A 17,925-nucleotide genomic window follows, 5' to 3' on the forward strand; every position below is an offset into this window, starting at 1 on the left:
ACAAAACATCTACCTGCCACTAGCAACAACAAAACATCTACCTGCCACTAGCAACAACAAAACATCTACCTGCCATTAACATTGTGTCCTGCCTAGTAGCCAGGTCTGTTTGTGCTTTAGTCAACTTCTCTAGCATTTATAGCCATGCAGAAGCTTCCAGAAGAATGAAACGATTTCTATATGTTTTAATAGTCGATAGAATATAATACAATAGGTTCTGTCAACAAAATCATTGACAATAATAATAATAATAATAATAGCCATTAATGACAATATTATAATCGGTAAACTCTTCAAGGTGTGTGTGTGTGTGTGTGTGTGTGTGTGTGTGTGTGTGTGTGTGTGTGTGTGTGTGTGTGTGTGTGTGTGTGTGTGTGTGCTAGACGTCACATTCTTGCTTCCTCTCCTTGATAGTGTATTGGAGCCTGAGAGGAGGAACCTCCTCTCCTCCAATGGGCTTTGAGAGGGAGGTGAGGAATGGGGGGGAAACAAGGGGAGAATCTCAATTACACGTCCTTCATTCCTCACGTCCTCTCTCTTCGCCGCCTTCTCAAAACCCATTGGATAAGAAGGTGAGAGGGGAGGGACCTCTGACCTTCTCGTCTAATGGGTTTTGAGGAGACGAGGTGAGCAGATGTAACGAATCAAGGAAATGCAATTGAGGTTCTCCCAAGGACAGACGAAGCAAGTATTTGACAGCTATTCATTTTTATTTTATTTTCTGACGTTGCCAGACTGCCTGAGCTACCATAATACCCATGGCCTGTCCAGAAACAGTCTAGACACTACCCATGGCCTGTCCAGAAACAGTCTAGACACTACCCATGGCCTGTCCAGAAACAGTCTAGACACTACCCATGGCCTGTCCAGAAACAGTCTAGACACTACCCATGGCCTGTCCAGAAACAGTCTAGACACTACCCATGGCCTGTCCAGAAACAGTCTAGACACTTCGGGTGTGTGGTGGACCTACAGCACGACCCAGGCATTGGTTGGGATCGTTCATTCCGTTGCTATACACAGATTTGCACAGGTGTAAGCTGGACACACCCACAGCACCTTATCAGGCTGATCAGGCAGGTCTGGGTAGCTGGAGACCACACCCACAGCACCTTATCAGGCTGATCAGGCAGGTCTGGGTAGCTGGAGACCACACCCACAGCACCTGATCAGGCTGACCAGGCAGGTCTGGGTAGCTGGAGACCACACCCACAGCACCTTATCAGGCTGATCAGGCAGGTCTGGGTAGCTGGACACACCCACAGCACCTTATCAGGCTGATCAGGTAGGTCTGGGTAGCCGGAGACCTGCTGTAAACAGTGAGATTATATATTTACACGTCTACTATTCACACCCTGGCTTCATTCCAGCTAGTTAGACGTGCAACCACTGACTAACTACAGCTAAGGGAATATCTCTAGTCTAGCAATAGATACAGTTTTTTTTTTTTGGCTGTATAGCATCATTTAATACGATGACTAATGGTTAGCTAGGCTATATCAGTCAGCTAACCATATACAGTAACAGCAGTTCATTAATAAACCAATACACACTAAATCTTATGCAAAAATGTAGAAAGCTTACCTTATCTTGGCGCTGTGGCACGTCATGGGCAGCTATTAATAGGTCATAGATTCATAGAATGGAGTTAAAGGTTGACCTCTTACTTTGAAAGGACAGGAAGTGTTGGCTGTGCACTTGACCAGGCATTCCACCTTTAACCCCACACACATTTTAACATCGAAATATCAAGTCATCTTTTGGTTTTGTATGCAAAAATAAGCATATTCAAACAGTCCATTTTCACATTCCCAATTGCTTAATTTTAACTCGGGAAAACAAATGATCAAAACTTACAAGAACTTACCTCAGGAATCTTGATTTTAATGTTGTCCATGAAGTAAGCTAATTAACTTGACCGTTGTAACAACATATACACCAGAATGTTCTGTCAATCCTCCAGAATAATATGAATGAATGTACTTTGGCTGCTGTTAAATCGCATGCAGTATCATACAAGCTCTAGGATTAATACAAGGCTTCATTCTAAGTGGGAAGTTAGTATTAAAACAAGGCTTCTTTCTATGTGTTATGTTAGTATTAATTAATATATGGGATTTGGAACATAGTCTGAAACCGCATTTAGATAACACATCTCCTCAAATAGGCCTATCGGGGAAAATATTGACACAGATATTGACTTTGCTATGGTACATGAAGCAGCTGTATTCTGTTCTTCCAGAGGTGAGACTCTGAACGTGTTCCTCCATGACGATGCGGTGTACGGCCTGTCAGTCAGCCCGGTTAACGACAACGTGTTCGCCAGCTCCTCTGACGACGGACGTGTTCTCATCTGGGACACACGGCAGCCGCCACACGGAGGTAATAATAATATACTGAACAAAAAATATAAACGCAACATGTAACAATTCCAACGATTTTACTGACTTACAGTTCATATGAGGAAATCAGTCAATTTAAATAAATTCGTTAGGCCCTAATCTATGGATTTCACATGACTGGGCAGGGGGCGGAGCTATGGGTGGGCCTGGGAGGGTATATGCCCACCAACTAGGGAGACTGGCCCACCCACTGGGGAGCAAGGCCCAGCCAATCAGAATTGAGTTTTCCTCCACAAAAGGGCTTTATTACAGACAGAAATACTCCTCAGTTTCATCAGCTGTCCGGGTGGCTGGTCTCAGACGATCCCGCAGGTGAAGAAGCCAGATGTGGAGGTCCTGGGCTGGCGTGGTTACACGTGGTGTGCGGTTGTGATGCCGGTTGGATGGACTGCCAAATTCTCTAAAATAACGTCGGAGGAGGCTTATGGTAGAGAAATTAACATTAAATGATCTGGCAACAGCTCTGGTGGACATTCCTGTAGTCAGAATGCGAAATTGCTCGCCCCCTCAAAACTTGAGACATCTGTGGCATTGTGTTGTGTGACAAAACTGCACATTTTTTAGAGTGGCCTTTTATTGTCCCCAGCACAAGGTGCACCTGTGTAATGATCAGGCTGTTTAATCAGCTTCTTGATATGCCACACCTGTCAGGTGGATGGATTACCTTGGCAAAGGAGAAATGATCTCTAACAGGGATGTAAACAAATGTGTGCACAAATCTTTTATTTCAGCTCATGAAACATGGGACCAACACTTTACATGTTGCGTTTTTTATATTTTTGTTCAGTATAAAACGGTGTATTTTCAGTGTATTATTGTATATAAAACATATTGCAATAGGCCTTCCCCTGATCAATGACCATGTCATCTGAGTTAAACACATGTCCTTCCCTGTGTTTTTCAGAACCATTCTGTCTGGCCAATTACCCGTCAGCCTTCCACAGCGTGATGTTCAACCCGGCAGAGCCCCGACTGCTGGCCACAGCCAACTCCAAGGAGGGGGTGGGGCTGTGGGACATCCGCAAGCCTCGCACGTGAGGCTTCTGTTAAATGATGATGTAAAAACTGTCACACTCTGAATTTTCAGGCTGTAATCCAGCATCTGTTTTACCCAATTTGTCCACCAGAGGGCACTCTTTTATTATTTAATTCACCGATTTCTCTCATTGCTTCTATTCTGACCGTATAAGATTGAAACTGCCACTAAATATAATCAGACCTACTAAGGACCCTCTCTTTATATTGCTGCTTTCTATCTACCTGTAGCGGCAGGTGGCTTAGTGGTTAAGAGCGTTGTGCCAGTAACCGAAAGGTCGCTGGTTCTAATCCCCGAGCCGACTAGGTGAAAAATCTGTCGATGTGCCCTTGAGCAAGGCACTTAACCCTAAATTGCTCATGTAAGTCGCTCTGGATAAGAGCGTCTGCTAAATGACTGAAATGTACGCTGTCTGTCGATCACATTTTATTTTCTAAAGCCCCTTTTTCACATCAGCAGCTGTCGCGGTGCTTTAACAAACAGTCGGCCTAGAACCCCAAGAGTCAAGGCAGCAGCGCAAAGCACAGTGGGAAGAAACCCAGAGAGGAAACCCGGCTCCTTCCTAACCCACCTCTCTTTCTTTTTGTCTGTCCCAGTTCTCTGCTGCGGTACGGTGGCAGCATGTCCCTCCAGAGTGCCATGTCAGTGCGTTTCAACAGCACGGGGACCCAGCTCCTGGCCCTGCGTCGCAGGCTACCCCCAGTCCTCTACGAGCTACACTCACGCCTACCCAGCTTCCAGTTCGACAACCAGGGCTACTTCAACTCCTGTACCATGAAGAGCTGCTGCTTCGCTGGAGACAAGGACCAGGTGAGCTTCGGGGCTATGGGTGCATCACAAATGCCACCCTATTCCCTGTACAGCTTGTAGAGCCCTACGGGCTCAGGTCAAAAGTAGTGCACTATATAGGGAATAGGGTGCAGCATTTGTGACCTTCTCAGAGCTTTTCTGTTTTCCTACAGAACTGCTGCTTTACCCTCGGTGTTTGTAGGGCTGTGACGGTAATTGAATAACCGTGTAACTGACGGTCGTGGATGAAGCCTGCCATGAAAATAAAATAACCGTCAAAACCGTTACATAGGCCTACATTCATTTATTTTTTTGTATATATATTTTTTCCATTGAACTTTATTTTCATGTAGAGGAACTTTATAGCGGGAGTGTTTACTGATGACCAGTTGTTTGGTCTGTCTACATCTCCTTTTTCTTCTAACTGTCGTTTGATTCTCCGGCAGCCAGTCCGCTAGATGTGCAGGGTCTAGTCTATTCACTATGACACTTCAGTCAAAACATTGTTTGATGTTTTGGAGTTTTATTTTATACAACGTTTTCATTGCTTGCTAGTAAATAAATAAATCAGTCTTCTTTTAAAAAAAAAAAAGGTTGGAAGTGTCTGAATATTCATTCATTATTCGACAGCAGTCGACAAAGTTGTTCTTTGCTCTAAGCTGTTGACCAATCAAAATTGTTATCTGGGACACTGCCCAGACCGGGTTCATTGTGTGAATTAATAATGCATCGGTTTTCAATGCATCAGTGTAGCAAGGTATCAATTTAGTCAATGTGATCACACCAGAGCTGGGCTACACGTCATTCTCGCCATTCAAACTTCCCTGCCAGTTCATTGCCAACGCTGTAGCAAGCAAGAGGATTGGGGCCTCCCGAGTGGTGCAGTGGTCTAAGGCACTGCATCGCAGTGCTAGCTGTGCCACTAGAGATCCTGGTTCGAGTCCAGGCTCTGTCGCAGTCGGCCGAGACCGGGAGACCCATGGGGCGGCGCACAATTGGCCCAGCGTCATCCAGGTTAGGGGAGGGTAGGGGAGGGTTTGGCCGGCAGGGATGTTCTTGTCCCATCGCGCACTAGCGACTCCTGTGGCGGGCCGGGTGTACAGTGTTTCCTCCGACACATTGGTGCAGCTGGCTTCCGGGTTAAGCGGGCATTGTGTCAAGAAGCAGTGCTGTTGGGTTGTGTTTCGGAGGACGCACGGCTCTCGACCTTTGCCTCTCCCGTGTCCGTACGGGAGTTGCAGCGATGGGACAAGACTGTAACAACCAATTAGATACCACGAAATTGGAGAGAAAAAGGGGTAAAAACAAATATATACACTACCGTTCAAAAGTTTGGGGTCACTTTGAAATGTCCTTGTTTTCGAAAGAAATGGCTATTGTAGCTGGAAACTGCTGATTTTTAAAAAAATGGAATATCTACATAGGCGTACAGAGGCCCATTATCAGCAACCATCAGTCCTGTGTTCCAATGGCATGTTGTGTTTGCTAATCCAAGTTTATCATTTTAAAAGGCTAATTGATCATTAGAAATTGACTAGAGTATCTGGAGCATCAGCAATTGTGGGTTTGATTACAGGCTCAAAATGGCCAGAAACAAATAACTAACTTCTGAAACTTGTCAGTCTTTTCTTGTTCTGAGAAATGAAGGCTATTCCTTGCGAGAAATTGCCAAGAAACTGAAGATCCCGTACAACGCTGTGTACTACTCCCTTCACAGAACAGAGCAAACTGGCTCTAACCAGAATAGAAAGAGGAGTGGGAGGCCCCAGTGCACAACTGAGCAAGAGGACAAATACATTAGTGTCTAGTTTGAGAAACAGGCGCCTCACAGGTCCTCAACTGGCAGCTTCATTAAATAGTACCCGCAAAACACCAGTCTCAACATCAACAGTGAAGAGTACTCCTGAGTGGCGCAGTGGTCTAAGGCACTGCATCGCAGTGCTAACTGTGCCACTAGAGATCCTGGTTCGAATCCAGGCTCTGTCGCAGCCGGCCGCGACCGGGAGACTCATGGGCGGCGCACAATTCGTCCAGGGTAGGGGAGGGAATGGCCGGCAGGGATGTAGCTCAGTTGATAGAGCATGGCGTTTGCAATGCCAGGGTTGTGGGTTTGATTCCCACGGGGGGCAAGTATTTAAAAAAAAAAATGTATTCACTAACTGTAAGTCGCTCTGGATAAGAGCGTCTGCTAAATGACTAAAATGTAAATGTAAGAGGCAACTCCGGGATGCTGAGAAAAAGCCATATCTCAGACTGGCCAATAAAAAGAAAAGATTAAGATGGGCAAAAGAACACAGACACTGGACAGAGGAAGATTGGAAAAACGTGTTATGGACAGATTAATCGAAGTTTGAGGTGTTCGGATCACAAAGAAGAACATTTGTGAGACCAAATGAAAAGATGCTGGAGGAGTGCTTGATGCCATCTGTCAAGCATGGTGGAGGCAATGTGATGGTCTGGGGGTGCTTTGGTGGTGGTAAAGTGGGAGATTTGTACAGGGTAAAAGTGATCTTGAAGAAGGAAGGCTATCTCTCCATTTTGCAACGCCATGCCATACCCTGTGGACGGTGCTTGATTTTTAGCCAATTTCCTCCTACAACAGGACAATGACCCAAAGCACAGCTCCAAACTATGCAATAACTATTTAGGGAAGAAGCAGTCAGCTGGTATTCTGTCTATAATGGAGTGGCCAGCACAGTCACCGGATCTCAACCCTATTGAGCTGTTGTGGGAGCAGCTTGACCGTAAGAAGTGCCCATCAAGCCAAGCCAATCCAACTTGTGGGAGGTGCTTCAGGAAGCATGGGGTGAAATCTCTTCAGATTACCTCAACACATTGACAACTAGAATGCCAAAGGTCTGCAAGGCTGTAATTGCTGCAAATGGAGGATTCTTTTGACGAAAGTAAAGTTTGAAAGACACAATTATTATTTCAATTAAAAATCATTATTTCTAACCTTGTCAATGACTACATTTCCTATTCATTTAGCTATATTTCCTATTCAAACTCATTTCATGTATGTTTTCATGGAAAACAAGGACATTTAAGTGACCCCAAACATTTGACCGGTAGTGTGTATATATAGATTTAGATAAAGATGGAGGCGCGTACCACCGAAAGGACGCATGGGTTTTCTACCAACAAAACTGTGGTTGTATGTAGAAATCAGACAAAGTTTAAATGAAGCCTCAATATATCCTCAAGCAACAGAGAGAGTGAGCAGTCTGTTTTTGTACAACAGCGAACCAATCAGTTGGTAAAATTGCGCGGTGACACAAATCCAGCAAGCCGTGGCTTCCCCCAGGGGGAAAAGACGAGGAGCAACTTGGAGAGTTACACCCAAACGAGGGCATTGCGTTCATCCACCTCTGGCCTGCTGGCTCCCCTTCCTCTGCGGAAGCACAGTTCCTGCTCAGCACAGTCAAAGCTATTCGCTGCTCTGGCACCCCAATGGTGGAACAAGCTCCCTCACGACGCCAGGACAGCGGAGTCACTCACCACCTTCCGGAGACATTTGAAACCCTACCTCTTTAAGGAATACCTGGGATAGGATAAAGTAATCCTTCTACCCCCCCCCCCCCCCCCCCCCCCTTACCTCAATATTTTTTTTTTTTATATACTTTGTAAAGTGGTTATCCCACTGGCTATAAGGTGAATGCACCTATTTGTAAAACAGCTCAGAAATAAGGATTTTTAATTGAAAAAATAATTGTGTCTTTCAAACTTTACTTTACTCACCAAAACAAACAAACTGCTACAGTCTTTTTTAAATAAGTAGATTTGCTCTAAGAGAAGGAGTCTATCGTGCCAGACATGCGCATTCAAGGCGTGCGCATGAATGAACAAGACAACAAAATTAGCCTTCTGGAAAAAAAAGTTTCAAACTTTTAGAAGATTAATTGGACCAGCAAGAAAACCGAATGAGACGAAACAACATGAATATTGTCCTTACTGGAAGACGAGGACAAAAAAGGATAGGAAGTTGACGTGGATATATCACCGAAGAATCTGGAACGATGCCATAGGATTGCGGTGAAACATAATAACGGTAAATACCCTCGCATGGTAATCTTCAAGCTGTGGAGCTATCAGACCAAAGTCAACATTCTGAAGCCACAGAGGGGAAAATTTAGATAAATCCACGGCCAGTCCATTCGATTCATCCAGGACCTGTCTGCCAAGCTGAGGAAAAAACACAAGTAATGCATTCCGATCAGACAGTCACCGGAGGAAAAAGGATTCAAATCTCAACGCCGCTTCCTGGCAGTGCTGTGGGTAATAGAAGGGAACGCAATGGATGGAATTCACAAGCGCCTTAATCAAGCTACAATAAACGATGTGCGCACTAGGCTACATAGTGAGTGATGCCTGAGACCGGCTTATCATTCATTGAGACCATATCCTTTCCTCCCCCTCCCAACAATACAATCTATACTCTACTTTCCCCCAAGTATCTGTTCTTCTCTATGAAGTAACTATAGAAGTAGCCAGTGGACTACATGGACACTGAAAAGACAATTCAAAGGGGGAAATATAGCATATGTCAATAACTGTTCTCTCGTGTGTGTCAGAATGGGAGGGTGAGCCATGGTGAATATGTGTAGGATGGTGGGAGAGTGGGTGGGTGGATGCATAGGGTGACCGACCGGCTCAAAACGAAAAGTAGAGACTCAGAGCTAGAAAATTGTATATCATACACTACAGTTGAGGAACAATGGGAAAGTAATTCTGCTTTGAAAGTTGATAAACTTGTAACCTCACGTTTGAGAAAATGGCCTTTGAATGTTTTGGTACCTACTGAAGAGTTCTTCTTTGTCTAAACCCATTCAGCATCGTTCACACCCTCTTAAGCTTGATCTGAGAATTCTGTCCTAACAACAGCAGTCAATCACCCAAGCTAACTGGCTAGCTTGCTAGCTACTTCCAGAAACAAATGAGAGAACAGCTCAATGACCATTTTACTCGCCCTAGCAGAGCTGGTTAGGCTGTTTTTATGTTATCCAGAGCGTTGGTGACGGCAACTGCTGCTAGCAACAATTTACGCTTTTTTGCCAAAGTTTACTGACACCGGCAATATTCAATTGGTGTTGGTAAATTCGTCAGTTATTCTGCGCTCTGGCACACTCAGACGAGAGTGCTCTGAAATCGGAGTAGATAGCCAGAGCAAATTTACAAGCTACGTCTATCAGTTTTCGCAGTGACATAATTAACATTCAATTGAAATGGTTACTTGCATAGTGAAGTATTTTGTTAAGACATGTAGCTAGCTAGCTAAACAATGAACCATAATCCCAACTCATGACGTTACTACCCTGCATGAATCTGCAGATAGCTAACCAACCAGGTTCAATGTTAGCTAGGTAACATTAGGCTATAACTAGCAAAGCAAATGGCTCTGAGATACGAATAATATTACTACACAGATCATACATGTAACGTTAGCTAGCAAGCCAGCCAGCTAACGTTAGCTAGCTAGAACACTATAACTTGAAATGAAAACTACTTCCTGACAAAATTAGAAACTTGAAATATATGAAAATGTAGCTAGCTAGACTAGATCTTACCCGTATACATGGACGGACGCTTCTCACTCTTTGTCACGGATGCCATGGTTGCCCTTAGTTTGAAGATGTAATCCGGAGACGGGTGTTTTCGCCATCTCCTTAGCTATCATACTGTCATTCCACTTATTTCAAAACTCGGTCCTCCAGAAAGTGGAGAGCAACACTTATGCAGTTCCACTACGCAATGTATATTAATTTTTTTAAAGCCGTGTTACACAGGATTACCTGCACATACTGATCCGCTCAAATAGACAGAAGCGTGCTACATGGCAGACCAATCCGAACTCATCTCTCTGCATTTCCAGCCCATTCATTATCTCAGCCAATCATGGCTAGCGGGAAGGTTGCTGTCTTTTTCTGTAGCTAAACCAACAGGGCTCGTAATTTTAACAATTTTATTCGTATTCGCATACAAGTTTGTTATTAAGGCACATGAAAATTCACACGTTCCAGAAGGCATTTCTGCCAAAAAAAAAAGTTTAAGTTCAAATGGCTCTCCTGTGAAGTAGTGACCCGTGACATACGCCTGGTTTCCTGAAACAAGTCACGTATGTAGGCCGGGAATTATTGAGAATGGATGAGTAGGTCGATGAATGGATGGGATTAAGTGTATCCGAGGGTGGGAAAAGATGGGAGGTAGGGACAAGCTTGGCTTGGGTGGCCAAGGATGGGAGGTAGGGACAAGCTTGGCAAGGGTGGACAAGGATGGGAGGTAGGGACAAGCTTGGCTTGGGTGAGAGGTTGGGAGAAGCTTGGGTGGGGTAAAGGGGGGAGGAAACAGGGAGGGGGAGGTGGAGACAAATGGGTTTTGCTTGGGGGAGAGAGAGAGAAGGAAGGATTTAACTATACTACAATGTCATTTTATTTATTTTTGTGACTTGCGAACCTGCTGTAAAAAGAATAAGAGTTCTGGACAGATTAGGAGATGATGTCGTGGGCTTCCCGAGTGGTGCAGCGCAGCGCTAGAGGCGTCACTACAGACCCGGGTTCGATCACTGGCTGTATCACAACCGGCTGTGATCGGGAGTCCCATAGGGCGGCGTACAATTGGCACAGCGTCGTCCAGGTTGGGGGAGGGTTTGGCCGGGGGGTGCATTACTTGGCTCATCGCGCTCTAGCAACTCCTTGTGGAGGGCCGGGCGCCTGCATGCTGACCTCGTCGTCAGGTGAACGGTGTTTCCTCCGACACATTGGTGCGGCTGGCTTCCAGGTTAAGCGGGCAGGTGTTAAGAAGCGTGGTTTGGCGGGTCATGTTTTGGAGGATGCATGACTCGACCTTTGCCTCCCAAGCCCATTGGGGAGTTGCAGCGATGAGACGAGATACAAAAAAAGGAGAGGATGTTGAATCATTATTCCTTGTTTGTCATTATAGCTGAATTTACAAGGTAATACAAACTGACCACAATACTTAAGTGGCAGTCTTTCGCCAATGTACAGAACATTTGGAAACTATTCAGACCCCTTGACTTTTTCCACGTTTTGTTACGTTACAGCCTTATTCTAAAATGGATTACCAATAAGAAGAAGAGACTTGCTTGGGCCAAGAAACACGAGCAATGGACTTTAGACCGGTGGAAATCTGTCCTTTGGTCTGATGAGTCCAAATTTGAGATTTTTGGTTCCAACCGCCGTGTCATTGTGAGACGCAGAGTAGGTGAACGGATGACCTCCGCATGTGTGGTTCCCACTGTAAAGCATGGAGGAGGAGGTGTGATGGTGCTTTGCTGGTGACACTGTTGGTGATTTATTTAGAATTCAAGGCACACTTAACCAGCATGGCTACCACAGCATTCTGCAGCGATACGCCATCCCATCTGGTTTGGGCTTAGTGGGACTATCATTTGTTTTTCAACAGGACAATGACCCAAAACACACCTCCAGGCTGTGTAAGGACTATTTGACCAAGGAGAGTGATGGAGTGCTGCATCAGATGACCTGGCCTCCACAATCACCCGACCTCAACCCAATTGAGATGGTTTGGGATGAGTTGGATCGCAGAGTGAAGGAAAAGCCGTCAACAAGTGCTCAACATATGTGGGAACTCCTTCAAGACTGTTGGAAAAGCATTCCTCATGGAGCTGGTTGAGAGACTGCCAAGAGTGTGCAAAGCTGTCATCAAGGAAAAGGGTGGCTTTGGTTACTACATGATTCCATATGTGTTATTTCATAGTTTTGATGTCTTCACTATTATTCTACAATGTAGAAAATAGTAAAAAATAAAGAAAAACCCTTGAATGAGTAGGTGTGGACAAACCTTTGACTGGTACTGTACATGCCAATTAGCAGAACTTTATCCAAAGCGACTTACACTACAGTGAGTGCATACATTTTCAGTATATGGATGTGGGACTTGAACCCACAACCTTTTGCGTCGCTAGCTTAACACTCTTACCATCTGAACCACACAGACTTGTTTTGTTTTCCTGCATACCTAGAAAGTCAACGACCCCGATATATATTTCACAGCGTCCCAAATGCCACCCTATTCTCTACGTAGTGCACTACTTTTGACCGGAGCTCTGGACACTATGTAAGGAATAGGGTGTAATTTAGGGGCTAGTCCCTCCTCGTATGAGACATGACATCACTCTGCAACCATGTGTAGTTTATGTTCACAATATGCTGCGGTGTTGTCAGGGGAGACCTAGCTACAGAAGACTCTTCTACGCTAAAATAACAGAACTGTGCTGCAGCAGGCTGGGTTCTACCAGTGGGTTCTACCAGTGGGTTCTACCAGTGGTGTGTGAGACCAGAATGAAACCGAGAAAGAGGGAGAGGTGAGGCCTGTGGGAGGTGGTGAAGCACATCAGCTGGACAGACCCGAGTGAAATGGCCGCAGCTACATTCAGTAGTGCTTTCTCTATTCTGTGCGCATGGCCCCCTGACTACTTGTTGTGAAGGTGATGATCTTGCTTAAGAGACCCCAAAAAGGCTAGTGCCGGTAATGGCTACAGTCCTACTTGACGTGTCCTGGGGCTCCCCTCCCCTCCCAGGTGTGCTGCATGACCAGGAGTCACCACAGACCTCCTAATGACGCTAGTGATGTCACTAGGAGCCGTTTAGTTAGTAGATATATAATTACCCTAGTGAGAAAGACAAAAACTGCATCCCCAAATGGCACCCTATTCCCTACATAGTTCACTACCCTGGTCAAAAGTAGTGCACTATATAGGGAATAGGGTGCTATTTGGGATACAGTCTTTGGGTCATTTTGGATAATTATTATCTTCTGGCTTCATTGGCTTGGCTCCTCATTGCCTGGCAACAGACAGCACACATATTTCTGCTCAGTGTGTTTTTGTAGAAGTTACACCACATCTCAAATTCTATCTTCTCTCGGAGAAGAGATTTGTCATAAATACGTCGGTGTCCGTCTGTAACTGTGCTGACTGTTTGCTGTATCTACAAATGGATCCTTGATTTTAAATTTAAAAAAAGGAAAGTTTAAAAAGGAAAAATGTCACATTTAACACCGAGGATCTAGGCCCGGATTCATAAAGCGTCAAGAGTGCTGATCTAGGATTAGATCACCCTGTCCACGTAATCTCAGGACAGCGGAGTCACTCACCGCCTTCCGGAGACACTTGAAACCCCACCTCTTTAAGGAATACCTGGGATAGGATAAAGTAATCCTTCTATCCCCCCCCCCCCCCAAATAAATAGAGAATAATATATTGTAAAGTGGTTGTCCCACTAGCTATCATAAGGTGAATGCACCAATGTGTAAGTCACTCTGGATAAGAGCGTCTGCTAAATGATGTAAATGAAATGAATGGTCCTCTGTAGCTCAATTGGTAGAGCACGGCGCTTGTAACGCCAGGGTAGTGGGTTCGATCCCCGGGACCACCCATACGTAAAAATGTATGCACACATGACTGTAAGTCGCTTTGGATAAAAGCGTCTTCTAAATGGCTTATTATTATTATTATTATTATTATTATTATTATCTAAAATACAAAAATGAACTTAACCTAGATCAGCACTTTATGAATTTGGACCCTTATCTCAAAATGGCCGTAATGTTTTAAGTTTAGATGTTCCCTGGCCATCTAGCAGCTTTTGTTTTGGCAATTTGTTTGTTGACGACGGCTTCTCTTTTTAATTAACAGGCGGCAGAGAATATTATGTAATAGCTTTTAACATCATGATGATGTTTTGCTTAGAGGACTATGTCTTACAATGCGTCCCTAATGACCCCCTATTCCCGATGTAGTGCACTACTTTTTCCATCAGGGCCCTGGTCTAAAGTAGTGCACTACATAGGGAATAGGGTGCCATTTTGAGACGCAGCCTCGGTGAACTCTTATGTTTAATCTCTTTTGTTGTCCTCCAGTACATCTTGTCTGGATCAGATGACTTCAACCTCTATATGTGGAGAATCCCAAAGGATCCTGAAGCAGGTAAGAGTGTGCGTTTCCGTATATATCAGTTTGTTGATCTTGTTTGTGTCAATAGCTACGTTTCTGTCCAATTTGTGACAGATAAAACACATCTCTGGTGGCGTTTTCCCACCAGAGATGTTTCCAGCAAACTGACTTTTTTTTTTTTTTTTTTTTTTTTTTTTGCGGGTGAAAAAGGCTGTGCGTGATGGCGTGGTGCACATATAAATTACTTTTGCTGTTAAATTCCTGTGTTCTATGAGTTTCACTCACATTTTCAACTCTACTGATGGTTTTGCCTTATATATAGAGCGGCAGGTGGCTTAGTGGTTAAGAGCGTTGTGCCAGTAACCGAAAGGTCGCTGGTTCTAATCCCCGAGCCGACTAGGTGAAAAATCTGTCAATGTGCCCTTGAGCAAGGCACTTAACCCTAAATTGCTCATGTAAGTCGCTCTGGATAAGAGCGTCTGCTAAAATGACTAAAACATGTAAAATGTATAGCGAGTGCGCTCTAGCCATCGGCTCGCGGAGACAATGTGGGTAGGGATACCTACATGATGAGATTATTATGGATAAGAGAGATTTCTTATTTGTCAAAACTGCAGCCAAGCATCGATCATCATCATGTCACCAGAATAAGACCCTTGATATTTATTGGAAAGGAGCATCAAGCTCATCACCCGTGGCCCTTTCACCACCCTGTGAAGTTCATCATAACTTATTTCATCTGTAGCCTAATAAACGGCATGGTTTCCCGATGAGTCGTAGTGGGAGGACCACACAACATGTCATCGCGTGACTCCAAATTTACTTCGATATGACGGTTATTATATCAATATTTGCACATAAAAGGCGATTCTGCCATTTCTTGCTTTAATACATTTTACCGACACAAAAAGATCCCACCAAATTGTCAGTTGGCATTTATAAAATTGTACCGGCATTTTAACGTTTCCATCTGCCCAGTCGTGACCTTTTTCATGCATCCGGTTATTCATCCGCATGAAATGTTTGGATGGAAACGTGGTTACAGATTACGATCTCTCTTATTCCGTCTCACCCCTCCAGGAGGCCCGGGTCGTGTGGTGAACGGAGCGAGCATGGTTCTAAAGGGTCACCGCTCCATCGTGAACCAGGTCCGGTTCAACCCCAGCACCTATATGATCTGCTCCTCCGGGGTCGAGAAGGTCATCAAGGTCAGTAGTGACGTCGTTGAGGAAAAACAAAAAACAAAAACACGTTTTCATAATCGTACAAAACACAGGTCGGGGTGGGTGTTTTGACTTTGTGTAAAATGACTCGGTACAATGATTTGGTTCATGAAATCATCAGTGACATCATATCAACATTATATCATCACCATGCTTGAATGAACGTCAATTGATTACGTCATCATGATTAGAAGGTCATCAGTTCAGTTGTCTAAGTACTTAGAAAATGCACAGAATCTTGAAGGTAATTGTTTGTTGCAAGAAAAGGAAAAAATGAATCATCATCTCGGCATGAATGAATCAGCCCTTCTACTCCTTAAACCCTTGGAAAGGTAGTTACACCCATCCGTCCCTCTGGCTTGTTTCCCACCCTGTATGAATCTCAGGTCTCGAGTAATGATGACTCATTGTCCCTCATCAATCACAGGGTCTGAGGTGAAGACAGACGGCTCATCGCCTCCTTCACCATCTGTCCACTGTCTGTCTCCTTCACCATCTGTCCACTGTCTGACTCCTTCACCATCTGTCCACTTTTTCCTTCACCATCTGTTCACTGTCTGTCTCCTTCACCATCTGTCCACTTTCTCCTTCACCATCTGTCCACTGTCTGTCTCCTTCACCATCTGTTCACTGTCTGTCTCCTTCACCATCTGTCCACTGTCTGTCTCCTTCACCATCTGTTCACTGTCTGTCTCCTTCACCATCTGTCCACTTTTTCCTTCACCATCTGTTCACTTTCTGTCTCCTTCACCATCTGTCCACTTTCTCCTTCACCATCTGTCCACTTTCTCCTTCACCATCTGTTCACTGTCTGTCTCCTTCACCATCTGTTCACTGTCTGTCTCCTTCACCATCTGTTCACTGTCTGTCTCCTTCACCATCTGTTCACTGTCTGTCTCTTTCACCATCTGTCCACTGTCTGCCTCCTTCACCATCTGTCCACTGTCTGTCTCCTTCACCATCTGTCCACTGTCTGCCTCCTTCACTGTCTGCCTCCTTCACCATCTGTCCACTTTTTCCTTCACCATCTGTTCACTGTCTGTCTCCTTCACCATCTGTCCACTTTCTCCTTCACCATCTGTTCACTGTCTGTCTCCTTCACCATCTGTCCACTTTTTCCTTCACCATCTGTTCACTGTCTGTCTCCTTCACCATCTGTCCACTTTCTCCTTCACCATCTGTTCACTGTCTGTCTCCTTCACCATCTGTCCACTGTCTGCCTCCTTCACCATCTGTCCACTGTCTGCCTCCTTCACCATCTGTCCACTGTCTGCCTCCTTCACTGTCTGCCTCCTTCACCATCTGTCCACTTTTTCCTTCACCATCTGTTCACTGTCTGTCTCCTTCACCATCTGTCCACTTTCTCCTTCACCATCTGTCCACTTTCTCCTTCACCATCTGTCCACTGTCTGTCTCCTTCACCATCTGTTCACTGTCTGTCTCCTTCACCATCTGTCCACTTTTTCCTTCACCATCTGTTCACTGTCTGTCTCCTTCACCATCTGTCCACTTTCTCCTTCACCATCTGTTCACTGTCTGACTCCTTCACCATCTGTTCACTGTCTGACTCCTTCACCATCTGTTCACTGTCTGTCTCCTTCACCATCTGTTCACTGTCTGCCTCCTTCACTGTCTGGCTCCTTCACCATCTGTTCACTGTCTGTCTCCTTCACCATCTGTTCACTGTCTGTCTCCTTCACCATCTGTTCACTGTCTGTCTCCTTCACCATCTGTTCACTGTCTGCCTCCTTCACCATCTGTCCACTGTCTGCCTCCTTCACCATCTGTCCACTGTCTGTCTCCTTCACCATCTGTCCACTGTCTGTCTCCTTCACCATCTGTTCACTGTCTGTCTCCTTCACCATCTGTTCATTGTCTGTCTCCTTCACCATCTGTCCACTCTGTCTCCTTCACCATCTGTCCACTGTCTGTCTCCTTCACCATCTGTTCACTGTCTGCCTACTTCACCATCTGTTCACAAGCTTGTCGACTGGCCTGAGCTTGTAGAGAAGGAAGATGAGTGTTGGTTCATCATCATAGCTCTAGTCTGTTCATCATCATAGCTCTAGTCTCTCCTACAGTAACTCTTGTTCTGTACCAGAAGTGTGAAAGCTGATACAGGCCCAGGTGCACTCTAAACCTGACCCCACCCGCTCCCTCCCTCCCTCTCCCACCCGCTCCCTCCCTCCCTCTCCCACCCGCTCCCTCCCTCCCTCTCCCACCCGCTCCCTCCCTCCCTCTCCCACCCGCTCCCTCCCTCCCTCTCCCACCCGCTCCCCTCTCCTCCCTCCCACCCGCTCCCCTCTCCTCCCTCCCCAGGCGTGGAGCCCCTACCAGCAGCCGGAGAGTGTGGGAGACCTGGATGGCTGTGTAGAGGATAAGTCCAGGAGTCTGTACAGCCATGAGGAATATATCAACCTGGTGCTGAACAGCGGCAGCGGCCTGAGCCACGACTACGTCTCACAGGTAACACACACACACACACACACACACACACACACACACATATTTTGGGGGATTCATTAAGTACGATTGCATCTTTCT

At 45.4% G+C, this 17,925-nt stretch overlaps 1 protein-coding gene across 2 annotated transcripts in view; it reads left to right on the forward strand.

Moving 5' to 3' along the window:
• The window catches only part of LOC311102336 (DDB1- and CUL4-associated factor 5-like), a 28,063-nt gene that overhangs the window by 7,901 nt on the left and 2,237 nt on the right, over positions 1-17,925 (forward strand). For both annotated transcript variants that reach the window (XM_084143645.1, XM_084143644.1), the window contains exons 4-9: positions 2,243-2,382; positions 3,307-3,436; positions 4,035-4,248; positions 14,125-14,191; positions 15,239-15,366; positions 17,701-17,847. In XM_084143645.1, coding sequence (XP_083999771.1) covers positions 2,243-2,382; positions 3,307-3,436; positions 4,035-4,248; positions 14,125-14,191; positions 15,239-15,366; positions 17,701-17,847 — 826 coding nt within the window. The remainder of the gene's footprint in view (positions 1-2,242; positions 2,383-3,306; positions 3,437-4,034; positions 4,249-14,124; positions 14,192-15,238; positions 15,367-17,700; positions 17,848-17,925) is intronic.

This window comes from Coregonus lavaretus (assembly GCF_964263955.1).
Source record: "Coregonus lavaretus genome assembly, chromosome: 27".
Classification (NCBI taxonomy): domain Eukaryota; kingdom Metazoa; phylum Chordata; class Actinopteri; order Salmoniformes; family Salmonidae; genus Coregonus; species Coregonus lavaretus.